Source organism: Archocentrus centrarchus, chromosome 14 (genome assembly GCF_007364275.1).
Source record: "Archocentrus centrarchus isolate MPI-CPG fArcCen1 chromosome 14, fArcCen1, whole genome shotgun sequence".
NCBI lineage: Eukaryota > Metazoa > Chordata > Actinopteri > Cichliformes > Cichlidae > Archocentrus > Archocentrus centrarchus.
The window spans coordinates 27,119,857-27,145,840 of NC_044359.1; the positions used below are offsets into that span (position 1 = coordinate 27,119,857).

At 43.1% G+C, this 25,984-nt stretch overlaps 3 protein-coding genes across 3 annotated transcripts in view; 2 read left to right on the top strand and 1 right to left on the bottom strand.

The window, feature by feature from the left end:
• The window catches only part of rnf43 (ring finger protein 43), an 85,342-nt gene extending 71,041 nt beyond the window's left edge, over positions 1 to 14,301 (top strand). Inside the window, exons 3-9 of the mRNA XM_030747339.1 lie at positions 8,574 to 8,648; positions 8,782 to 8,913; positions 9,055 to 9,156; positions 9,235 to 9,405; positions 9,501 to 9,603; positions 9,880 to 11,388; positions 11,530 to 14,301. Coding sequence (XP_030603199.1) covers positions 8,574 to 8,648; positions 8,782 to 8,913; positions 9,055 to 9,156; positions 9,235 to 9,405; positions 9,501 to 9,603; positions 9,880 to 11,388; positions 11,530 to 11,555 — 2,118 coding nt within the window. The 3' untranslated portion in view covers positions 11,556 to 14,301. The remainder of the gene's footprint in view (positions 1 to 8,573; positions 8,649 to 8,781; positions 8,914 to 9,054; positions 9,157 to 9,234; positions 9,406 to 9,500; positions 9,604 to 9,879; positions 11,389 to 11,529) is intronic.
• Positions 14,302 to 16,337: 2,036 nt separating this feature from the next.
• Positions 16,338 to 22,026, bottom strand: hpda (4-hydroxyphenylpyruvate dioxygenase a). Its single transcript, XM_030745804.1, has 14 exons — positions 21,957 to 22,026; positions 21,716 to 21,742; positions 21,448 to 21,510; positions 21,259 to 21,363; positions 21,125 to 21,167; positions 20,955 to 21,037; positions 19,314 to 19,403; positions 19,112 to 19,218; positions 18,790 to 18,867; positions 18,372 to 18,534; positions 18,211 to 18,282; positions 17,997 to 18,119; positions 17,779 to 17,895; positions 16,338 to 16,657 (listed from the first exon to the last, which is right to left on the bottom strand). Exons 1-14 carry the CDS (start codon positions 21,957 to 21,959, stop codon positions 16,544 to 16,546), a joined length of 1,188 nt encoding a protein of 395 aa, XP_030601664.1. The 5' UTR covers positions 21,960 to 22,026; the 3' UTR covers positions 16,338 to 16,543.
• A 1,222-nt stretch (positions 22,027 to 23,248) lies between these two features.
• mtmr4 (myotubularin related protein 4) overlaps positions 23,249 to 25,984 on the top strand; it is a 48,956-nt gene continuing 46,220 nt past the window's right edge. Inside the window, exon 1 of the mRNA XM_030745802.1 lies at positions 23,249 to 23,310. The gene's annotated coding sequence lies outside the window, so the exon portion shown is untranslated. The remainder of the gene's footprint in view (positions 23,311 to 25,984) is intronic.

Genomic DNA, 25,984 nt, shown 5'->3' on the forward strand with positions numbered 1-25,984 from the left:
TTAAATTTGTTATTTAACACTTAAACTGAACTGACTGTATGTTCATTACAGATGCTTGTTGGTTTCTTTTCTTTTTTTTTTGAAAGGCTCGCACTCTCTCCCCACTTTCATTTTTCATGCTGTCTCCTGGCTCTGGTTTTATATTTAGAATACAGATATGAGAATGGTATCAGCCTAGAACTGTTCTTTTGGAGCAGCACAGCTTACACTGGCTGCTTTTCTACTGGCCGTTAACCCCGCGCTAGGCTTGTTGACTTTAAGGAGTGATCTGCAAAGGCACATGGAGGAGTCGGGCCTCGCAGCTCCGTCATCACTGCTGTCACTGCTGGCCACATCACTCTCGTTTGTCCCCTCGGGGTGTGGGCGCTCGCCGCTCAGCTCTTTGATGTCTCTTCGATGTGTTTAACAAGCGATAGTGTATCAGATGACACTTGTCCTCCTCTGTCACCTTGCGCTTTGCATTTCAAATGCGTGTAACAGTGCAGCCGTGCCTGCTAACGAGGGAGGGAGAATGAGCCCAGCTTCAATGCTGAGAGTTCTCAAAATGACCTCTCCTACCTCCAAACAGGCAGATCAGGTTCATAACTTTTTCCAGTCTCTCTCCTCTGCATGAGAAAGGTGGCCAAGCCCTGGTTCTGGATTCAAGGTTTGTGTGTGTGTGTGTGTGTGTGTGCGTGTGTGTGTGTGTGTGTGTGTGCGTGTGTGTGTGTGTGCGTGTTTGTGATTCAGGCCCACCCCCTCAGGCTCAATACTTTTCCAGAGAACACAGAATCCGCTCACCTGCCCTGACATGCCCCCCCCCCCCCCTTCATACAGTTACCCCCCCCCCCCCCCCCGTCCAGCAGCACCACATCAAAGTACCCGTGTGAGTAATGGATACCCAGCAGGGCCACACCCTTCCCTCCACGGACTGACTCCACTGCTGCTCAGTCAGTAGCAACCACCCAGCAATCACACAGCTCACACAGATATTATTCACACACAATTAGACATAAATATATGCCTTCAGAGTTATGGCTAAATAGTGTTTATAGCAAAGGCTGTGTAGTTATGCTTATATTTTCATGTAGTTTATATAAAAAAGGAATGGTGCTATAGTCACTTCAGTACGCGGTGTGGATGATGGAGTTTGGATAGATCAGCATGAAACAAGCAGAGCGCCCATATTTTTCTTTGTTTCTGTCTGAATCTTCATTCGTAAATGTTTTTGCTGTACAGTTTGATTGAAGTAGCAATCCCAGCTGGATTTTTATCAGGTTAAAATGATGAAAACACAGATACTGAAATCATCCACATGCCCACAGTCACGTAGTCTGATTATGTGTTTAACATGCACTATGTAAACTGAGCTCAGTTCTTGTATCCAAAGTGAAAGTTTATTAGATACGTAATTTTGCACTCATTATTCAGACTCGGGCCTCTCATTTTGGACTGAGTTGGACCGAGTCAAAATGACGTGGGCCGATATATCTACTACAAAAGTGTTGTAGATTCAAACGTTCCAGACATGGACAGAGTCTGTCCACTGTTAAAGAATCATCAGTTTATCACGTGGCTGTCTGCAGTTCTTTGTTAGCACAGGAGGTAAATGGATGGATGGGTGGATGGATGGATGAATGGATGGATGGGTACCTATACTGGCCATTTGGTTATCACTCTGCCTGAACCAAGCTGTTTTAGCTCCCTACCACCTCCCTTTATGCCAAGTTTCTTCTGATTGAATGCTCCTCACAAACAAATGTAAACAGCAGGTGACTCTGCTTGTGTACCTGAGGTGTGACAGCTCTCACTGACATCATAGAGAGCCAAAAGCAGAAAAAACTGACTCATTATTTGAACATTTTGCCATATTTTGACCTTATTTGACCTTGAAGAGGTGAGAGGGCATTAAGTTGACCTTGAAGACCTTGGTGATTGTAAAAGCCAAATTTTAATGGATTGGCAACATGACCCCACTCTACACCCCTACAGTTTCATCACAATTCATTGTGTTCTCAAGCTTTTGTGTTTACAGACAGAATGACACACGCAAAGCTACCAAAAACATGACCTCCTTGGCGGAAGTAACAAAAACCGTAATAGGTCCACTTTCGGTCCTTTTGAGCAGCAGACGAAGGTTTTGGGACTATTTTGATTTAGATGTCAATTTAAACACTGTACCTATAATAATTCCACCGCAGACTGCACCTGTTTTCCATGCCACTTTGCCCCCTCTATCATCAGGAGCCCCCGCTCCCGTCTGCTCCTCATTTAGCCATGCGGCGTGTCCTGGTGCCTCAGTAATGGTTCCAGTGTGCCGAGCCAGTCAGGAGAAATGACAGAGCAGAGAGTCGGCCTCAGACCTGTAGGCCCGGAGCTCTGTACTCTGTCATTAGACACTTTAATGCAGCAGCACCACAGCTCGCCTCCTTCCTCGCCATCCTTTCCAGTCTATCTCTCTTTTTTTCCTTTACCTCTTTCACTTTCACTCCTTATTCCCCCACACATTATTCCAAAGTTATAAAGTCATAAAGGTTATAAAGTTTGAGCGAAACAGCAAAGGGAGTTCAGCATCAGCAGTTTCCTGACAGTACATTAGATTTTCAGTACAACCATAACGTCTGGATATCTTGAAAAAAAGAAATAAGCCAAACTCTGAATACAAAAGTCAAATGTTATAAAGCTCACACTGCATTTAATCAAAGACATTCAACTAATACAGCAGATGTTTCTCCATGGCAAGCCTGAGTATATGTCTAAATAGTGCCCTCTCCAATTTCTCTCCATTACGCTGACACATGGCTGCAGATGAACAGGGTTTGTCTGCTGGATAGGCCTTGCATGACTGTGTCATCCACACCGCATTACACTCAGGACAAACACCGAGACGTTTACAAGCACAGAGATCATGTCAGGCGACGGAAAAAATCCTCAGCCCGTCCCCTGCGCGGAGTACGGACATCAGAAGAGCGTAGTTTGTTTCTGCCCCATTGAAAACACGCTGCGATGCCGGGCCGAGCTCGCAGACGGCGTGCTTCATCTGGGATGTAAACAAACAGAAGGCCACCCACTGCTGGAGGGGGAAGATCGCTGGCTCCAGCTGATGTTTACGCACAATAAGCTGCGGTTAATACCGCGGTCAGCTACGTGCTGCTCGTAGTAAGGCGGGACGTGCACAGATTTTTGGATCGGTTTGTTGGTGTGAGTCACTTTTTCCTGTCCCGGCGTGTTATGTTACAGCATTAAAGCATCTTTTAAACATGTTTTTGTTTAGACACATGGATAATGGATAAAGTGGTTATTTATCAGTGGGTACGGTTTAGATTAGTGTTGAGCAGGTTTCAGAAAAATGAAGGGAATAATCTGTAGATTGTGGTGTATAAAAAACAAAAAAAAGTGAAGTTGATAAATACGAAGGTGCCAATCACAGAATTGATGTGACAAAACAGTCACCAGTGTCAGTGTCCGGTATCAGTCAGCAAGGCCAATATTGGCCTTGCTGACTCCCCTGTGTGGTATTCAGTACACACAGGGGTTGCAGTGTGAAGTACTGAATACCAACATTTGCAAGGAATTTTAAAGTACATTTTCTTATACCACAAAAAAATTACACTCACCGTGGAAGACTTGTACGCTGTAGTCTGAAGCTTTACTGTTTACATTAGGTTGTCTGTTGGTTTTGCATATGGCTTCATCAGTCTCTCAGAGTGTTGTGTGAGACCGATACGACGCTGCTTCAGTTCATTGAGACTCGTTTATGCGCGGCTCTCTCAGGGTCCTCGATTCTTTCCTTTTTCAGCCTTTTCAAACGTGCCATACTGGTTCAGTCTCTTTCTAATTGTTCTGTCATGAACTTTAACATTTAACATGCTGACTGAGGCCTGCAGAGTCTGAGATGGAGCTCTTGGGTTTTTTTTTGGTTTTTTTTGCTTTTCGAAGTGTTGCACGGTCTGGTGACTTTATGGGACATCCACTCTGGGAAGACTGACAACTGTCAAATGTTTTCCACTTGGGGAATAATCCTTCCAACTGTAGATTTATGGACTTCAAATTGTTTGGAAATGGCCTTGTAACTCTTCCCAGATTGATGGGCAGCAACAGTCGCTTCTCTAAGATCATTTTCTCCTTGGCGTTGTGTTAACACACCCCTGAATGCTTCAGGAAAGCAAACTTCTGCTTTTGGTCGGTTAATCAACTGCATTTGATTAGCAGCACCTGGCTGCTACTTACCCTCTGAATTCCCATGGAAGCAGTGAGGATGTACTTAGTTTTTCACACACTGCTTCAGCATTTTGGATTCATTTTTGTTTGATAAATAACCACATGACATAATATGTTATGTTTTGTAGTTCATCTGAGGTTAGATTTACCTGTTGACAGAGGGTCTACTTTCTCTTTACTATGACTCTGTGTTTTATATATATGGAAACAATAAATCATGGCAACATCAGAGCCAGCGTTTAAGTCATTAATCTGTGCTTTTCATGCTTTGAAGATGTCAGCTGTGACTAAAGGAGCTGCAGACGAGCTCAATAACAAGATTACACTTAAAGTTGTGGTTTGTCACTGAAGCTGAACATGTATCAGAGACAGCCCTGATAAGACCCTAAGTTATGTGTCGCGAGGGTTGAAAGCCTACCTGCATGACCTCAGTGCCTCTCTCTGGCTCTGTGCCCTCGGGTGTCTTTGTGTTTGTGACAGGAAGGCCCACATTACCTGCTGCCACTCCTCAGCGGCGTCTCATCTGAAGTAATTACTCTCACCAAGACACAGCAAAGCCAAAAACCCATCAGCGTTAAAATGGGAAGCAGACTATTGTGTGGTCGTGAGCGCTGTTTGTTAGTTTTTTCAGCAATGACGTCCCTGCCGCTTAACTGTGCAAACCGCAGTCATTTTCCGCGCTCCAACTGTTACTGCTCACATGCCAAATAGTGTATAATCACATGTGTCAAGTTGCACCTCACGAGGATGGGTGTTTACCTAACCGCAGCCATGTCTGTTTCAGTTCCGACCCTAACAAACCTGGAGATGGTGAAACCCTCGCGTTGCTCGTCCTTTTAGCTGTCTTGTTGGAGTCAGACGAGCGTTTTTTTTTATTTCGTTGCACCGTTTAAGTTTAAAATTATCTCCTATTAATCATGTAATGAGATCTCTCAGGCTGCTTCTGGATCTGTAGCTCAGCAGTAGCTTGCGGTTTTGCGACCACACTGTGGTACCACTACTACTAATACTGAGATAGAATAAGACCGCAGCAGCAGTCATTTGTAGAGTATATTATGATATATTCCCTAACTGGCCACAGTTAGTCTGTGTGTGTGTGTGTGTTGGACCACAAGAGCAGTTGTCCCTGCATTTATCACCACGGTTAGAGGATATAAAGGCTCACAGCGGTGTAGGGAACATTAGAAGCCCAGGTAAAGCAAATTCCCACATGTCAAACATCCAGCTTTTTTTCTTTTTTTTTTGCCTCCCCCCGTGTGACCGCACCACATTTAGGGCTGATGTATGTACTACAATTACTGTTCAAAGATAGTTGCGCCAGAGCTGCAAGCCACTTGACCTTTTCCTCGTGTATAATTCTATATGAATACTTTTTCTGTGGGATTGTGTCACACTCCTGTGTGCACACAAACAAATACGGGCAGGGCCTTTGGTGCACCCACTGCTATGAGGAAATAGGTGGAGCAGTGATAGACGTCTTGCATTTTGTGTATACAATATAAATGTCATGTGCTGACTTTCTCTTTTTTGAAGTGTTGAGAAGAGATCAGCACTATTATCTTCATTAACTTGATTAATGGATCAAGTGAATGATGTTTTTACCTGAATTTCTTTTGTTAATTTTCATGTGTGTGTGTGTGTGTGCGCTCCTTCCTGCTCTGGGCTGGGAGCAGTAGGCTGGGAATCACAGTTTAGTGCTGGGGCTGACCCGTGCCATTAGGCGTTTAAACTAATGACTCGTGCTCATTAAGCGTTGGCAGATACCAGACACTTAAGAGCGTGTGATGAGACATTGATGAGACAGCTGCTATTTGGTGATGGTGCCGAAAGCGTTTGTGGGCTTTTGTAGTGGAGCAATTAGATGACAAAAGCAAAATTCAGAGGGAACGCAGAAATGCATACTCACAGAGCAGGCCTGACACACAGGATGGTCTAACACAAACCCAGCTCTGGTCACACAGTAGCCGTGGCAGCGCACACACACGGTTTAACCAGAGAACCGCCGATTGCAATTTTCTTGGCTGATTCTGAGTTCTGCTTTTTTGCCAAGTTTCATTTGTCAGTACAGATTTTTGCTAATAATACTTTTATTTCTAAGAGCTCCTGGCTGTAGCTCAGGCGGCAGTGCAGGTCACCTGGTAATTGGAAGGTTGGTGGTTCGATCCCTGGCTGCGCCAGTCTGTACGTTAAAGTATCTTTGGGCAAGATATTGAAGTCCAAGTTGCTCTCTGATGTATTCACTGAAGTGTGAATAGTAGATAGAAAGCACTAAGATCAAGTGCTTTGGTGAATGAAGATATGTTCTGAGTGCTCAGGTAGAGTAAAAAAGTGCTCTATGAGAGCCACTCCATTTATCACTTGTCTTCAATCCAAATTATCAGTTTAATAATAAATTATTTTTTACAGTTTTCCTCAAACTGCATACGTTACAGGATCTTCTCTCACTTAAACAAAAGTGCTCTTCTACAGAAAAGAGGTACAAATAATGGAAAATGAGTTGCCCCCCCCCCCCCCCCCCCCACACACACACACACACACACACATACACACACACATTTTACCTGACCAAACAAAAGCAGGTGCAGCAGATTTATAACAATATCAGGTACTTGCATCATTTCACCAGTATGTTCATGACAGATAACAGACCCGTTTCTCATTTTTAGCCCTCTCCATAATTTCCCTCATAACTGCTTTGATCCTTTGCTAATACCGAGGCTGCTAGCTTGCGGCTCGCTCTGAGCTCTGGATAGCTTTAGCTGCTTCTCCTTTGTTAGCTTCTTTAAAATGTCTATGCTCAGCTGGGTGATAGGGATTGAAGTTTATCACAAACATTAATCTGATCTGAATGTTGACGTACGTTTGTCTACGGTTCAGTTTTTATCGTTTTTACCAGGGACATGACATCAGGGTTTCAGCCATGTTTGCTGGGTTATTACCCTGCTAATGTCGCCACAGTGCCAGTTTTTTAATCCAAATATTGTACTGACAGCCTTATTGTTGCCAAAATACTAGGACCATGTCTAAGTACTGTCTAACTGGTGTCATTCTTTGGCCTCATATTACCTTCTTGCATAAATTTCAGTGTAATATGTCCCATTGTTGAGTTACCTGTTCACTAATGAGTTACCCATGTTGCTTAATAATGAATATTTCAATATCAGACTTAACATGGTATTACAGAGCTGAAATGGGAGGAGCTACCAGTTACCAGGTGACCTGTTATGTGTGGGTTTTTTCTTCTATATACTGTTGCACTGACAGATTCTCATATTAAACATGACCAAATCTCATCTCATAGCTGCGGCTGTGTTCAAAGCTTCTGTTTGTAAGGGCCACACTGAGGCCCCAGTATAAGATAAGTAAGGATTATTTTGAACTGCGAATTATGCAAAGTTATATAGAGTCCAAATATAATAATATGGGGTTGAAAAAGAAGACAGTAGGTTCCATTTAGGCATTTAAATACACTAGTCATCAACTCAGTGCACCTGTGTAGCTGCTGCAGCTGTAGGTTGTGTCTGGGGTGACCAGCAGCTTATTGGGGCTTAAATGACTAATACTAGCCAAGTTTTAAGAGAGATGTTACTAGTACTAATAAGCTACTAAGTTTAGCCGTGATCCACTAATTCTTTGACACGTTTTTTTTCTTAGTCAATAAGATCAGAAACCTAATTGTGTGCTACCTGTCCAGCTGTAAATAGCACGCAGTTAAATCGAGCAGTGATGAGACTGCACAGGAGAAGCAAAATCCCCTTTATTTGCACGTTTAGCTGATACTGCACCTGTTTCCTTTCATTCAGCAATTGTCCCTTTTGTTCTCGCCCACTCAGATTATGCTTCACTCTCCAGACAAACTGGAAGAATATTCAGAGATCATCTTGCTCTCTGGATTTATTACAGCACTCGTGGGTTGGAACACGAGTGTCTTCAAAGACAGCCTTCATTTTCATCTCAGCTCAACACACCAGTAAAATTTTAATTACGATTGTGGTGCTGAGACAAAATCAGTCTATAGACAGACAACCATATAAACGCACATAAACCTCCTTTGTGGGTGTTTTCAGGAGCACATTCGGCCATGATGACACAGACAGATATAGCTGCAGGTAATCAGGCAGTGGACTGCCTCTGTTCTCATCATTAACACACTTGTAGTCTGTGTCTGGCTTCTGGAGTGAGGTGGAGCTCACTTTGTCTACCTTATGAGGCCTGAGGCTCATGACATGACTGCCACCCAGTGATGGTTGAGGACACTGACACTGAACAGTCTGCTGTATAACTGGCCTACTGAACTTACACCTATTGGCCAATACTCTGATTCAAGAACTCCCACTGACACACTGCTGTCTGCCCTGTGCTGTCCCCTTCAGGCTCGCATGGCGCTCGATAAAGGAGCTCAGGCGGTGATCTTTGATGTCAGAAATTATGCCAATGCTGCTACTGAGGTGAGTGTACAAACCCTGCTGAAGCTGCAGTTATGAGTACAGAAAAAAGCTTGCTGAAATTTCACATTCAGTTTGCTGTTTCTTTCTCCTCCTGCTTTGGTTACTACCATCTTTTTGCAACACACAAACGCAGCTGCAAGAAACAGACTCCCTTCCCCGTCCAGTTGTGCTGGTGGAGGATAATAATGCTAAGGAGCTGATGGATTTGGTCAACAAGAACGAGGAGGCCAAAGTTGTCATTGAGATCAAGATGGAGCCTAAATGGGTAAGCACTGATGCTCACGCTGGCTGGAAGAAAATTTAAATCATCTTAGTTAAGAGGCAACTTTTGTCTGTTTTAATATACGAGATGGATCTAAGTAGTGTATAATGTAAGCTCGTTTTCCATCTTCTTTTCCCTTCTCAGCCACATTATGATGTTGGTATCCTGCTCACCATCGTCCTGGCTGTTCTCACCATCATCCTCATCTTTGCTTTCCGCTACAAGTGCAAGTCCAACAGAACCTTGGTGAGTGAGAGCAACAGCGTTGGTAGGAAAGGCCACTAGATTCAAAGGAATGTATAACTCTCCTCCTCATCTGTGCAGGACTCCGTCCATCAGCAGACCATGCGGGCTATTAGTCGACTGGAGATCAAAATCTACACCTCTCAGGGCTGCTCGGGCTCACAGCGCCACCGTGCGGCCTGGGGTTCAGCCAGCAGCTCCAATTCGAGCCCCGTCTGCGCCATCTGCCTGGAGGAGTTCCAGGACGGGCAGGTGAGAGAAGAGAGTGAGGGGCAGACTGTAGCTGCAGATGTAAGTCTCTTTAGTTTGATATTCTTAAAATGACTTCTATCTCATTTTCATCCCAGCTTCTGAGGATCATCTCCTGTGCTCACGAGTTCCATAAGGACTGTGTTGACCCCTGGCTGCTGCAGCACCGCACCTGCCCCCTCTGTATGCACAACATCATGGGTGAGGACAAGCATGTTTTTAATTGTTTGTTTGGTGAAGGTGCTGCAGGGATAGTGTGGGGATTTTTTTACATCATAATAGGATTGTTCAAACTTCAGTTTCCAGCAACAAATTTGATTTCCTTTGATACTGTAAGACAGACACATTTTAGTGACAACAGCTAAGGCATGCTTTTTTTTTTTTTTGCTTTTTTTTTGTACATATCCTAAGTTTAAAATGCCTCTTAATAAGTGCTATTTTGAAAGTAATTATTTAACCTGCTGCTTTGGTTCACAGGGCCAGAGCGGCAGTCCCAGAGGAACAGACTCCAGCAGAGCCTAGAGCAAAGCCAGGGCTTCTTGCATTCTCAGCCTTACAGCAGTCCACGCAACCACCCCTTTCAGCAGCATGCTATCCCCTTTCCTGTGAGGCCCCTCTATCCTCGTGGACCCTCTGGACCTTATCCCAATCTTGGCCCCTATAGTACCTCTTCTCCCATGGACACTCAGACGCTACATTTCCTCGCCAGCAGGCCGCTGGGCTCAGCCTGTGGGTACCACCTTCCCACAGAAGGTCCTGGGAGGCCCCACAGGATGGGAGGTAACTGCAGGACCTCCACCCACCACTACACCCCCCGTCGGTCCTGCTACAACTATCGCTCATCTTGTTCAGCCCAGCGCAGCGCATCCAGCTCAAGACTGCACCACACAGTCTCACTCACTCCACAGACCCGTGGAGCACCCGCCCACAGCCGTCAGGACGAAGGAAGCTGCTCGGGTGGGAGCTACCGCACGGAGCGCAGTGGATACTTGGCTGACGGGCCAGCGAGTGACTCCAGCTCAGGGCCATGCCACGGCTCTTCCAGTGACTCAGTTCTCAACTGTACTGACGTGTCCCTGCAGGGAGTTTATGGCAGCTGGTCCACCTTTCGTAGCTCTCTGAGTAGTGACTATGATCCGTTTGTTTATTGCGGAGCAGGTCCTGGGCATGCACCTCGCAGGAACAGCCTGGAGGCTGGTGCCCAAGCCCGGCCCAGGTCTCTGGATTCTGTGGTGAATAAAGCGGGCTGCCCTGAAGAACAGCCACAGACTGTATTTAGCCACATCCACTACCACCGCCACAGACACCACCACTATGAAGAGGGGGAGCATAGCCAGGGTGCGAGCAGAGGCTCAGATGAGGAGCAGGGGGCCGCTGCTGCCACAGCTGCACCCGCTGCCCCTGTCCTGGACAAAGACTCACCTGTGTCCCTTCCTAAGCACAGCCCCTGTCACTGCCCCAAGCCAAACTCCACCGATCGGCCTAGCCCAGGGTCAGAGTGTCGGGACCATGACCCCGGCAGCCCTACGGGACCTCCTGTGCTTATGTCCCCAATCCCCTTACAGCTCCATCCCCACTGCTGCCGCCAGGGACACGGACACCCTCCCGCTTCTCTCGGGAGAGTGGGAGGATGTGTGCTCGATGGCCCCTCCGTTCGCTTCCACCAGAGTCTGGATCTGCAGGACGACCGTAGCATCCACATTCACTACGGTCAGGGCTCAGGCTTCTGCTGCTCTCCTCCTGAGCTGCACCCTGCCTTGCTCCCCGTGCCCCTCATTCTGGACTCTGGTGGGCTGGAGGACTGGCCTTGCTGTGCCGGCGCCCATGTTGTGTGGCAAAAACGGGTGCAGCAGGCCCACTCAGAGCCTCAGCTCCTGGGGCCTGGGACCTCTATGGACAGACCACCCTGCAGGTTCCATCAGGGGCCTGCTGCTGAGTGCAACACAGACATTTGTTTATACTGCCAATCATTACAACACAATCAGGGTGGGTGTCACTTCTTTGTCAATAATGCCATCATTACCTGTCTGGTCTCAAAGTAAAGCCATTTATAGTAACAATATTGTTTTGCAGTCTTTGTTTATCATCGTAGTCTGATTGTAACTTGAGCTGTTTTTGTGTCCGCAGGATCAGAAGAGGAGTCTGGAGTGTGAGAACTTGTTGCATCCCCATTATCACACTGCTACACAGGAGCCAAACTGGACAGGCCTCTCATTGGCTCTCATGTCTTCCACAGATTTCTACCAGCAGTGCCTTCATTAAGATGATTCCCCAGCTGATACCGACCTCACACGATCAAGTGATCGTTACTATTGAAAGTGAAATTAAGTAAAATTTTAGAGTCATTCTGAACCCTCTATAATATTTAATGTCAAAATATCCTAAAAGGAACATATGAAGATGAGGAAACGATTCATACAGCACAAAAGGAGGAGAATTCTTCTTCTGTGTGTTCCTCCTCATCACCTCGTAGGAAGAATACTCATGCTATCACAAGTTCCCATGCTCCTTAGTGACAGCTATCGAATGATCCTTGCTGAGGGTGTTGAGCCCTTGTGAAGTGAGACTCTGTCTGCAGCACCCCCTCTCTCACAGAGTAACGTGATTCATCTTAGAGGTACTTCATTTTCCCGTCTCCGCCTTCCTTCGCTGAGTCCAGTCTCAGCTGAGAGATGCTTTTCTCTCCAGCCTACCTCAGCTCAGATTTCTTAACGCGCCTCAAACAGGAGGTCCTTAAAGGTACTGCTGTAGTGATTTTATTTTATTTTTTTTCCTTTTTATGTCACAACCATGTAGCTCCCACAAACTCAACAAAAACTCTCGGCAGTCTGACCTGTCCGTACAGAGAGGAAAGGTTGATGCTCAGCCCCTCAAGCAAATGAGCATTCACTGAGGTTGCTGAGCCATGGCATGGGCCTTTGTTTTCATTATTACAAATATGGCAGCTGTTTTGTTAGTGTTTTGGATCATTTTCATTTTTTTTCCTCATCTGTCAAAATTTGACTGAATTATATTATCGTCATTACAAGCTATTGTCTTGGTTTTGTCATTTCTCTTGCCAGTAGTTACTTCACATGTTTGACCTCAGTGCTGTTAACCCCCCCACCCCCATCAGTGCAAAGTGAACGGGCCTCACCTGAGGGACGGTCCTCTGCTACTTTAACTCATCACAAAGAGCTCATACGCTCTCCTTATCTTCCAGCATCTAAAGCTCTAGGGAAAAAAACAAAAAACACCTTAATAACTAGGTAATAGTGTAACTGGAGTAAAGCCATGCTAGATACACCTAACGGTCCCAAACATCAGCTTAAGGAGCACCAGTGTGCTTTGTATGCTTTTCCCATGTGCAGAGCCTGAGGAGTGTCTCAGGAGCAATCAGACACTGGAAAAATAAAATAGGAAGAATTCATTTTTGTTACAGTAATGCTGCCCAAAGTGGTAAAAAAAAAAAAAAAATCATCCTTTGCTCTGTTAAATGTACACTGCCAGTCTGTGCTTTTAAGCTTAAGACACTTGAAAAAAGTGCCACCTTGAATGATAAGACGTCTGCATTCTGCTAAACAGTTTTTAAAATCTTTGATGATGGCAATCAATAGAATGAACTTTTAAATCTTAACAGTGAACTTGGTCTGTATTTAAAAGATGGACAAGGTCCGTGTGGAAGTGCCTTAAACCTGCACGTCTCTGTTATGGCCGGGTGACATTACAGCGGATGCACCCATCTTTCACATAAAGCCTATTCTAACCACCTACACACACACACAGATAAAAGTTGGCATGCTTCTTTCCTAAATTAACCCCAGACTTCTTCATGCGGTGCCAGACTAGAAAATCTGAGATCAGAGGAATGGGAATTCTGTTTTGGCATGGAATTCCTCTTAAGGCTCAGTGAAAATGTGAAAGGATTTTATCTGCAGTCAGACTGCAGCTAGAGCAGAGAAAGCGTGGATATTGCAGTGTAACCAGTAGCACTTACTAAACCCTTACAGGTGCCTTATTCATTTAAACAGGAACACTCTAAGCTCTTACCTGTCTAACCAAAGAGGCAACTTCTTGAACACAGTGAACTTTTAATATGTTGTGCCGTTTTTTTTTTTCTTCTCCCCCTGCTCCCACCCATCCTTTGAATCTTACCGTGTGCTCTCTCCAACAAGAGGGGACATGCTAGAATTGAAGTGGAAATTATTTTTGGAACCTTTCGCCTCCAGTCCTTCATACTAATACCTCACTTTGAATGTGTCAGCTCAGCGTCCTCTAGCTACAGCATCAGGGTTTTCTTTTTCTGTCCAAACAGTCTCAGAGACTGAGATGGAAATGACTGAATGACAAGCAGCACTTTCATTAAGCAGATTTTATAGAAAAAGAACAAAAAGAACAAAAAAAAACAAAAAAAAAACCAACATAAAACTTTATAGTATTAATGGAAAGCGAAGCCCGGAACCATGATACACATGAAAAATAGCATTTATTAATGCCACACAATATGTAGTGTGATTTCATCCTGTTCAAGATCTTTCTCTTTGTGTTGTTTATGTGTTTGTTTGTTTTTTTCTTTGGTTTTTTTTTTATGTTTTGCAAGAATAATGAGCTGAAACGTCCTTTTCTAATAGAGTTAAAAAAAAAAAAAAAAAAAGTCCCTCCAGAACTTTAAGGGATGTGTCAGTATATTTTGGATACTTTGTGTACAAAAAGCGAACAACAGAAACAGAAATGAAATAGTGTTGTATTTTATATATAATAGAACATTTCAATATAGTGACATGTCACTAATATATTTATTTACTAATATATTTATCCATATTGCCCAGGTTTGAAAGAGTGGTTTCTGTATAGACTGAATGTTTCTATATGGAAACTGACTGGTGCCATCACAGATGTATCAACCTGTCTTCATTCCAATTATATGCAAATAAATTATTTTGAAATAAGTCTTCTGTGCTCAGTTTGTTTTTGTTGTGGTTGTTATAATAATGCACAGGCCTCAGCAGGAATCATCTGCTGGATTTCTCTATACACAAGATAAAGGGGAGTAAATGGAGCGTCTTTTGTATAAAAATTGGCCATTACTTATTTCTAAATGCTTGTCTCATGCTATTAAACCCCCTCTACTATAGAAAGCAATTGTATGAATTCAAAATCATTTATTTTTACAATAATCACAGCTTTTTTAGCTCAAGTAGCCTAAAATGTCACATCCCCAATCATCTTTGTTCAAGTTCAGTTATAAAAACCCATAAAATCAGACATTCTTCACTACTGTTGCCTCACTTATAATATTCTACACTGAATGTTATTTGAAAGTGTTTGAAAGAAACTGTTTACTCTCCTGGAAATCTGAACCGGCCCCTTCACTGGTCCTCTAGTTAACATGACTCTATTTAATGATATTTTTTTGGAGGGGAAAATCATCTAAAAGACCCAGAGTGCACAGTCAGTCAGGGATATTTTAGCTTTTAGAAATGTGAATATAAAATTAACTGTACATTCAAAACACAGCAACAGAGATGAGATCGTCCTGTAACGGGGGGACTTCACAAAATTGTTATAAGCATAATATCCTGAGTTTGACCAGGATATTTTTCTAATAGTTAAACAGGCCCTCTCTTATATGAAATCATAAAAACATAGAAATTGACTTGTTTATTTACAGTGTTACTACCTTGAAATGGTACAGATTAGTAGGAATGGCAGGGAAAACTAGATGTGAACTATGATACAGTAAATGGAGGTGCTTCATGTTTTGGTGAGAATCAGCAAATCAAACCCACATTTTCTGTTTTTGGTTTGTTTTTGTTTCGTCTTTCAGTTGTTTACAGCTTGATGGTCCTTCCACCTGATGCCATGGAGACAGCTGTGTCACCACATGGCTCCACCTGCACATTATTTTTTTCCTTCTCTGTCATGTTCATGCTTTCACCTACACAAAGCCAGAGAGCATAAATAAGGGGACCCTAACTTTTCTGACAGCTCAGCAGGAAAGATACAAACTATTCTGTACACTGTGGTGCAGCTGCTGCAGCCGTCTGCAGCTGCTCTACCCGTCTGCAGCTGCTCCAGCCGTCTGCAGCTTCCAGGGAGAAAGAAAAACATCTGTGTGATGAGTTCACGCCTAGAGAGAAAGATGTAATCTCAGAGAGGACTATTCTAGCAGCTAGAACATTACACAGAAGCTAGAATCGAGCTCATGTTAGACTTCATTCAGACACTGGATGTGTTGATGAAGTTCACTCATCAGTTTACTTCATAATCTGGAGTGTGTTTTAAAACAAATTCCATTCTAATCATTTCATGTTATTTAAAAGCTGTTACTGACAGTAAATATGAGCTGAAGTGGGTTTGCAGTGTTCTGGGGCAGTTCACAATAATGGATGTTGCACTGGTGCAGGGCAGACTGTGGTGTCCGTGTTCGATGCTAGTTTCAGTCTCAGCAGAGACTTTGTAAGCCGTGGAGAGAGAGGCGGGCAATGTAGGGATTCTGAATTGATATTTATGGGAACATTAAAGATGGCGGTAGAGGTGTAACTCCCAGGAGAAAATACTTTTAAAACTTTATTTGTGGGCAAACTCCTTTTAAGCCATTTTTTAATCATATTTGTCTGAATGTGCTTATGCACTTTTTATGTCCCTTTGTCCACTAGAATAAAGTTAAAAGATGATGATTCACAGTAAGTGCATTTCAATATGGCTGCTAATAGGAGTTGCTTCTATAACAGAGGTGGACAGCACCTTGTTTCGTCCTCTCTGCACTAACTCACACTTTGAGCTTATTTGCCCCAAAACAGACAAAAAAAACTTTGACTTTTTTGAAATTTTTATAGCTATCACGATGACATTTGATGATATTGTTACCATGAATTCTTTCAACAACAATAATCCTGTAGTAATAGTAATTTCTTTAATGTCTGAACCTCGGTTTACAAAACACGCATGCCAACCCACATTTGTTTCTTTATTTAACCAAACACTGTGCAATCTTCTGACAGCTTAAAGCATGTCTGATAACGCGCTCAACTTGTCACACTGCGATATTCGACACTGTGTGTTTGCTGTACTGCAGCCGTGGTGGGTGTTGCTGATTGCGTCTGAAATCCACAGCCGTAGATAAGAGTCTCAATGTGGTTTGGCAGCAGCAGTCAAAGGATCAGTAGAAGGCTTTGGGCTGCCCTTTGGGTGTCAGCACAGTGAGGTTGCCCCGGGCATCTTGGTCCTTCTCAATAGCCTCAAAGAGAGACTTGAAGTTTCCTGCCCCGAAGCCCTGGTGAAAGAGTAGACACACAGATGGCTAATTACCCAAAGATCTGCCTTCTTCTGTGTCATTTGTTATGGCTCAAGGGATCTTCTCTCAGACAGCATTCAGAGTGTTTAACACTTTGATGTTGGATCACAAATGCTAGATAAATATCCTCACAAGGTTCAAACATCTCCTGCACGGTGACAGCGAGCTGTGCTCACCCGGCGCTTGCAAATTAATCATGTAAATATTTTCACATATAATCAAAAAGATCAAGTGCTCGTGGTTCCTCTAAGAGATTCTTTGCTGTGGTTCAGATCCAGTTTCTCACTTTCATGCATTGTATTCACATCTGTAGAAGCGTGACAAGATGTGCTTGTTCTAACAAGCAGAACGGGTGCTGAGTGTTATGAATTAAGTGCCACAGGGTGCAATCCAACCCAGAGATCCCCCTCGCTGTGAAGCAGGGAGCCTTTTAATCTGGATCTGTGATAGATTTACTGAGCTTTTACAAGTATGCTGCTCTTATAGCCTTCACGCTATAAGCAAGAGCCATAAACAGGTGTTCTTCTTCAGCTTCTTAAAGTTGGCGAAGGTGGGAAACGGAGCCCCAGGCCTGTAAATCTCACCAGTAAAGGCTAGATTACCTGCCAGGTACAGTGTCACAGTGGGCAGCTGTCCCAAAGGTCCAGTCCTATTCACTGAAACTTGGTCACTCAAAAACTGTATCACCTGAGAGGGAATTGACATCTGGTTTCACTGGTTTTGAGCATGTTTTATCACATTCATATCACATTTTTTTTTTAATTCGGCTGCACAGTCACCACACAGAAAATCTTGGGCAATTAAAAAAATGTCCAAACATAGTGAAAAGCAAAATTTTTAGATATTCAAAAAGTCAAAAACCACTCAGTGACATAAAAAAACTAAAAAGTCTTCATGTAAATGGTGAATTTGATGCTTTTTTTTTTCTTTAAAAAAAATAAAAAATTTAGTCCTAGGTGGTACTCAACTATATATATTTGCCCTCCAGCCCGATGGGATTAACACAGGTGTGGTATAAGAGACCTTAAATAGACAAAGCCTTACTCCCTGCTTACCAGTAACACAAGTTATACCAGTACTCTGCCTAACTGGTCACTTACAAAGTGGTTATTCCTCTGAATGACCTCCAAGAAAAGTGTTGGTCTGTCCTGGATAGGCTTGGTAAAGATTTGAAGGAGGTAGCCCTTGTCATCAAAATCCACTAAAATTCTTAGTTCCTAAAAAAGGAAAACACAGATCTTTTAGATTTTAATACATAAAGAAAAAGTCTGTTTACATTTTTTTTTTAAAACCAGCCTTGCCTGAAAGCAGTCCCCACCTGTAAACGATCGAGGTCCTCCAACACCTGGATTTTGGCAGTTTTGAGTTTCTCCCGCAAGGTGTCATAATACGTGTCGGGTGCTGAGAGGAACTCCATCCCTCGGGCGCGCAGGTTCACTATCTGTTTAATGACAAGAACAGAAAATTGGCCCTGCAAACATGAAGCTTTGGAATAATTTGGCGTTTTCCTCTTAATTAGACACGAAACTCACAGATTCGATAATGTTTGACGTGTTGAGGGCAATGTGCTGAACACCTGGTCCCCCGTTATAGTCCACAAATTCCTGTAATAACATCAGATGCACAAATTTTCATATCAAACACTGCAGGCCGCTGGGGTCCCTGTTAGAGAGCAAACCTCTGAAAGTCTCACCTGGATTTGTGACTTCTTTTTCCCCATGGCAGGTTCATTGATTGGCATCTTGATGGTCTCTTCATAGTTTGTCACCACTATGGACCTCAGCGCACTGTACTGTGTGTGGATCTGTTTGTCATCTATTGACCAGAAGCGGTGAAACATCAGGCACGCCTGATACCTGGAAATTGAAGAGCATAAGCTGAGCATTGCCGGTCGCTGTAACTGATGAGGAACTATATTTATTCTTGTTACTTCTTCCTGAAGCAAATCTTTGGATGTTTTGTTTTTGTGGAGAAGTAGGGCTCGCTTTTTGAATACATGCGCCAACATTTCCCAGCAACAGCGGTGGAGCGACTGCTCGTGGTGTGTTTACTTTGTCCTTTTGCCCTGTGTGTCTGCAGTGAGTGTACGTGCAGTCTAACAGGAGACCTACCAGTCTGAAACTGGCACCATTTGGTCATCTGGCTGGTTTCCCACAATATGATCGATGAAGTTCAGACCTGTTGGTGGGCTACAAAGAAAAAAGAAAAAGGCACAGTGTCAGGGTGCTGAACGATGTGCTTTCATGTTCAATTTTTAGTCTGTAGTTCCACAGAAAAAGGAAAATAGCAAAATCTGTGCTCCTAAAATGTCATCAGAGACTGGCAGTGGTTATATACAAGGTGAAGTTCCATGTGCACGTAGTGTAAATAAACAAAAGGGGGATTTTGGTGACAGGTTGCAGCAGAAGAGGTGGTGTTATGGGCGAGACTCACAGTTTAGCTAATAAGGGATCCCTGAACAGAGGCTCTTTGTAGCTTGGCAGGAAAAGGCCCTTGTAGGGTCCGAGGTACTCAATGAGCGTGTGCGTTGTATCTCCATACTAGGGACAAAACATTTGCACAGCATTATTATTCGCTTCCAGTTTCTTCAGTGTGTTTACACAAGGCTTTCCAGTGTGAGTCAACCTTTATGTACCGTCTGAATCACAGCAAACTTGACCCTCCCATGGCTGTCCTGCTCCACCCAGGGCTCCTTGACGACCACAGCTCCTCGGTCCTTAGCCGTCTATCATTGGAGAGATGCTGGGATCAGTGTGAAGTAAGGGGAGTTTACAACAGCTGTGTCTCTGTGGCTCCTAGAAGCCCTCCAGTGGCCAAAGGAAAAATATCTTCCTAGCCAGCTAAGAAACAGTGGTTCAGAAAGCCAAGGCTTTTGATCTCATGTTGATTCTGTATCTTTGCAGCCACCTGATAGTCCGCAGAGGCAGTTTATCTCCTGCCTGACCTTGACTGAGGTAAAGAGAGTTCACATGAGCAGCTAAACCTCAAGGCTGCAGGAGAAGCTGTCACAACACTGGCCTGTTTACCCTGATTTCAACACACATTTTACCCCATGTGAGTATCTATAGTCAAAAGGTTTAAATCACAATAGCAGAAATGAGCAAATGCAAACGCAGCAGAGCTCAAATCTATGACTTCTTTTATTACTGACATAAAGAGCGGCTGAAGTTTTGAACCCCGCTACAATTCAGAGGCAACTGAAGAGGTTTCATTCCACTGCATCTATTTAACATAAGTTACAAGTATATCATTATGATGTCTTTTCAAAGGATTAAGATCAGCTTAAGACAAGCAGACAGTTCAGATTAAGGCTACATTTACCAGCTGCAGCATCAGTGTTGCACACTTTAGTTAAGCAACAGTTACATTATTATTATTATTATTACAATTGTGCATTTCTTGTTATATAATTAAATGCAATTTTTCCATTTAGGGTGTTAAATATTGCTTGATGCTTATAGGTTTTAGATTTTACTTAAGTAAAATTATCCTCTGTTAATAGTATTTATATTAATGCTTTACTGTCTGTCCTGAAGTTAATACTCATGATGGTTATTTATTATGTGCATTCTAAAGCAAACTGCATCTTTGCTACAGTGAAAATAGCTCAATTCTCAACCTTTTTCAGGAATTTCCCAACTTTTGGCATAAACAAAGTAAATCTTATCTCGTCTTATCTTAGTCTGGATAGTCATGGACAGGCCTCGGGGATCCGTGCCCACCCATTAAAGTCACTTTTGCCCCCTCAACTGAATTCTACTGATACACTTCAGCTGTGAGCTACACTAATTCACAAAATTTGGTAATGAAAAACTTAAACACCCACATCGCTGATAAGTTATTCCAGTGTGAAGTCAGTTTAATTATTTGGCTCACAGTAGTTTAGTGGTTCTGCAGCAATCGTGGTAACAGCATGACTGAGGAGGACTCTGAGTGGATGGGCCTGTGCAGGTCAGACTTTGGGAAGTACCCCTCATGTCTCTTTGAAACTGAAAAGAGGTCATTCATCAGCCTGTGCAGCTATTTTTAAAGCACGTATTGTCATCTGTGCACAAATTAGCTTTTTGGTACATCTGGTACAATATGCTCCTGCTAAATAAATAATTAAAAACAATCTGACAGCAGTAATTGCAACATCTGTGTTTTGGTGTTTCTTGTTCCACCGTATGATGTGTACTGGTTCAGTAAAAGTACATGGTGTCCAAAGATGGTTAAGCGCACTGTAACTGAGTCTGTCAGTCCATCAAAGTGGCACGCAGGTCCTCCGTCATGTTACCTTGAATAAGAAGTCACAGTCCTCCACTTGGAAGGCGATGTCTTTGACTCCATCTCCGTGCTTAACTAAGTGTTCTCCCATCTCTGGGGGGAAGGTAAAGCAGAATATAAATCAAGCATACCTCATGTCACCTTTTGTACAATCTGAAGTGACCTGCTGAGAAAACCTGCCTTCATTTCCAGGATTAAGAGCCGATTCAAATGCAAAGATTATCTGTGAGAAGAGCAGAGCAGGAGCAGTTATGTTTGTGCACTGAGAACGGATCTTCTGCCAGTTCACACACTCGGGAGGTTACTCTCCGTACCTTATTCTGTCTGATGACATGAGACACCACCTCTCTGCTGCCAGTCTCCAAACCTTTGTAGGCCAGGGGCTCGAAGCCCATCTTATCACAGTAGAACGAGGCTGCCTGTGAGGTGATCAGACTGTCTTTACTGTGAAGAGAATTTCTGATGTAATCGTCTGGTCATGTGTACACGGTTTGGATACCGACCTGTTTGGCGTTGCCGACCCAGAAGGTGACATGATGAAACCTGACAAACCTCCCCCGTGCGGGCTGACAAGTAAAAGCAAAACTTAAGGTTCACATTGGAAAACCTAAATTACTCTGTGACAAGTAACGCTGTAACTAAGTATAACAGCTATTTTAATAATAAATATATTTATTCCTGCACCAGTTAACCAGTCTTGATTATTAAGAAAGAAGAACGGTAACACACATTACAAAACAACACACGCCACAGGGAAAATATTCACCTCACCTTCTCCCCTTTGTCTGTGTAGCTTGTCTGAAAAGAAGGAAAGGGGAAAAATCATTATAGCTTCATTAGCAGGCAGTCAGAGAAACCTGCAGTCAACAGATCTCGTATTTCTAATGTGACTTAATTGGCTCTTATCTGCTGAAGAAGCCATCATCTCCACAATTACTCAGCTGTGGGAAGGTCCACAACTGAGAGCATCTGCTCATTATAATTGGGTTAGATTATAGTCGAGTCTCCTTACCATGCTGCGATTTTAGATCGGCTCAGAGAAGAGAGAGATTGGAAATCAGTGTCCAGCCAAAGAAGAACAGATAAGTACCGACCTGATGACCAACTGTGATTGGTCCTTTGGGATCTACACCCACTTGTCCACCTCCTCTCTTCCTGAAACTTCGGCAGCAGTGACCCAAGTTTTGCCATCTCTCCTGTCAGCTCTGTGTCTAATCTGTCGTCAGTCCTGAGAGATGCAATCGTCACAGAAATATGGACATAATAAATGAAGGCAGGGAAAACCTTACAGATACTGAGATGTTTTTCTTGAATTTACCTCTCACATAAACACACAAACTTTTGCAAATTTGTCATTTCACTGAGTCTGATAAAAAGCTTAAAACAATCCTAATACAGTGTGAAGAACTGAAGTGAGTGTTCTGCACTAAGTAAAAATAAAGTGGTGTTAGGGGTGAGAGAAAAAAATATTGTCCCACACCGGTCTCTGAAAGCCCTTCGTGGGTTCTGATGTTCCACCACCAGAGGGAGCAATATTGCCTAACACTGTAAGATCAGTGTGTGCAGAACCGCAGTGAACAAATATGCTCTGATTTTGAGTTATTGTTAAGTGTCTCCATACATTCTATTCACCGACATTCATTTCCATTTCCAGGACTCACATTTTGATTAATATATTGAAACCAGGTTTTTACTTAGCAATTCTTTTTTTTTTTATTGTCATTAAGGTGTGAGACAAATAAAACACCCTGATAGGTACGCCTGCAGCTTGAAGTGTCTGGGTACTTCAGCTAAATAATCTACAGGCTACAGGACTTGGTCCCACATTATAAGACCCTCACTATGCGCCTGTGGCACTTTTACTTTAACTGTTATTAATTTATTGTAGACTTTACTATTTTTTTTTCCTGCTGTTGTAACACAATAATTTCCCTTGTGGGATCAATAAAGTATCTATTTTACAAACAGATTAAAAATGTATATTTTTTAAACTTTTTTTTTTTAAGTCTACACGTCACGTGTTCCTTGAATGTGAAAACCCTGCTATGTTCCAGCTGGTGTGTGTTTGTGAGGCTGAGCTCACGTACTTCACGCTGTTTGTGTGCGTCCAGATGGTGCCGCGCTGTGATTTTCTATTGGTGCGCTTGAGGAGAGTAGTGGCATCTGATTGGCTTAACTGTGGGCGTGTGTGACTCGCTGGCTTGTCTGCTCTCAATTCTCATTGGTCGTCACGAATTCTGCAGCGTCGTTGGTCAACGAGTGCTCGGTTGCCTACTTAACTATTGGTTGTCGCTGTTGTCATCACGCGGGAATGCGGAAGTCGTGCAGTCTACTGAGTCACCGTTGTGACAGCTGATTGTTTCTGAGTGAGTAACTCGGTTTAATTTTTAAAAATAAGTAACTTCTGAATGATATATTGTATGTGACATGTTCCCAAGCTGTCAGATGTGTCTTGAACTTGTTGGTCTTGAGCCGTTTTGACGTTTTTATGGACATATTGGCGAATTTTACACACTAGCCTGTAGTAGTTGCTATCCGGTAGCTAGCACGGTGCTTAGGTTTACACACACGCACGCTTTCGGTTTGCCAACTCCTCGCCCCTTAGCTTAGTGCCAGCCTGTGCTGGGGCTGCCGTCCACTTTCACTTTCACCATACGTGTTTTTAAACTTGAGCCTCTCCATTGTTCGTTCACACCTGTTGTGTTGTCACGAGTCAAACTGGTCACCTGTTATTTAAATGGAGCTTTCAGTCTTAACGGGAAAGCTGGAAATTTCTAGACTGACTGTTATGGTCAGAGAAAAACACCCCGGAATCCCCCGCTGTACTACGAAAGTATTTTATATGGGAAGTAAAACTGGTTCTGCAAAACAAATGGCACTCATTGTTGTCACTGAGTGATTTATCAGCAGCTGCTTTTGATTAATCGTGGCCCATTTTAACTATTTAAATACTCGTATACAGGAATGAAGAAACTTGTACCTAGGTTTTCTTCAAAATGTGCTTCTTTAGCAGGCAATGCTGCATCACAGTGCTGCTTTTGTTGGACTAGCAGTCCACAACCTAAAGGTTAATTTTGCTGTCACATGAGTCAAAGACAGGACTCTCACAATGCAGCTGTTAGTAGTTTGTCCTTTTCGTTTCATGTAAAGTGGACCTATCGTGCTAATTTCCAGCTCCATATTTTTATTCTTTACATGATTCAGAGTTTGAAATGATCCTTGTTTATCATACCAGGACTTGGGGCAGCCCCTCGGCTCATCTTTCTTAAACAAGCTGTCCTTTGAGCCAGCTTTCTTCTGATTGGCTGCCTCTTGCAAACAAAGGGTTTGTCTGTTTGAGATACCCATATTATGGATATGTCATCATTATGATATAAGGCCAAAGAGTGGAAAATAACACTACCTGAAACAGAGCATTTAGAGGAAACTGAAGCCTGAACTTTTGGATTGTCTGTTAAAGACGTTCATGTTTTAAAGATGCAGTCAGCTATTTTTTTTTGAGGATAAATAGAAAAAAAGAACATTGTACTCATAAATATACATTAGTGTGTAATTCCATCTTCCAACAAACTGGTGCATTCTCATAAAGTTAGATTTGATCCATTTAAATATATTGAGTAGCGGGCTCCGGTTTGCGGAAACTACCATGTTGCCCCGCCATCGGTGGCTGCGATGGACGTCGCCGTTCCGCCTAATCTAGACACCGGCCCCATATGTAGCACGCCAAAGGCGGGGGGAGAACTGAACTCGTAGGCCTTTGTGTTGCATGGAGACCATTTTAAATTTGTGTCTGCAGCTTCAGACTCAAGATATGAAGGATCATATCGGTGTTTCTTCATCTTAGGGGTCCCCTTCACTAAAGAAACAAAAACGCGAAGTAAATCGTCAACGCCACGATAAAACGTCATCCTGTTCCTGAAGACGGGGCTCTAACACACGAAAATGTACATAAATATTGTTACCGTTGCTTAGTGTCAGCATATAAGACATGCAAGCCTTCCATCTCCAGACAGCTGACAATGAGCCGACTAAACGATAGCTGTTCCTGTCGACTAAGCAAGGAAAAAAAAATAGACTAAAACGACTAGTATAAAACTAAGAAATACTCATATCAAGTTACATTTTGGGACTGTTTAATGGACAATGTCAAAAACTGACTAAACAAAGATGTCTGAAACAATTAATCGCATTCTTCAATAATGAATCGCACTGTAAATGCGTCTTAACTGTGCAGCACCGCACATGGTGCATTATGAACACTGCATGTTATACTTCAGACAACCAAGACGGAAAAAAATAAAATAAACAGATGTTTAATATGAAAACGCGTTACTACAAACTATGTTTAGGCATCATTAAAATATGAGGAAAAAATCATCTGAAAAACGAATAAACTGCGACTTAAGAGTGGCACATTGGGCCGCGCATTATAAACGATGCTCGTTGTTCTACAATTCATCACACACATCTTAATAAAAGTTAAAACCTAAATGATAATACAATACAAACATCCATCCTTTTTCTTCCGCTTATCCGGGGCCGGGTCGCTGGGGCCGCAGCCTGAGGAGTGGAGCCCAGACCTCCCTATCCCCCAGCCGCCTCCTCCAGCTTACCCCGATTCACACTTCAGCGCCGGGTCTTTGTACAGCTACGACATAACCTACGTTAAGTGGCCGATGTTGTTGCTGGCGTTTATGCTTGTGCAGGTGCATTGCATGTTTTTAATTACTTTTGGTCGTGTCTCGTGTTTTACATGCAGTGTTTGTTGACAGAAAAATAAAATGCTGGGCCCTACGTTTTGCTGTGGTCAGATTTTTTTTTTTTTTTTAATTACTTTGTACAAACTTGGGAAGTAGTCGGAAATGCATGCAAGGTAATGTGTTTCTCAGCAGGTGCTTCAGGTTACCTGTATAAAACTTCAAAAATTACCAACAATATTAAACTTAATCAAAACGTCAGGCCAAGATTAAGAGTTATGTCATTTTTCTATAAAAATGTCAGGGCTGCAGCTCTATCTGGTGGCAGATCGCTGTGTAACAT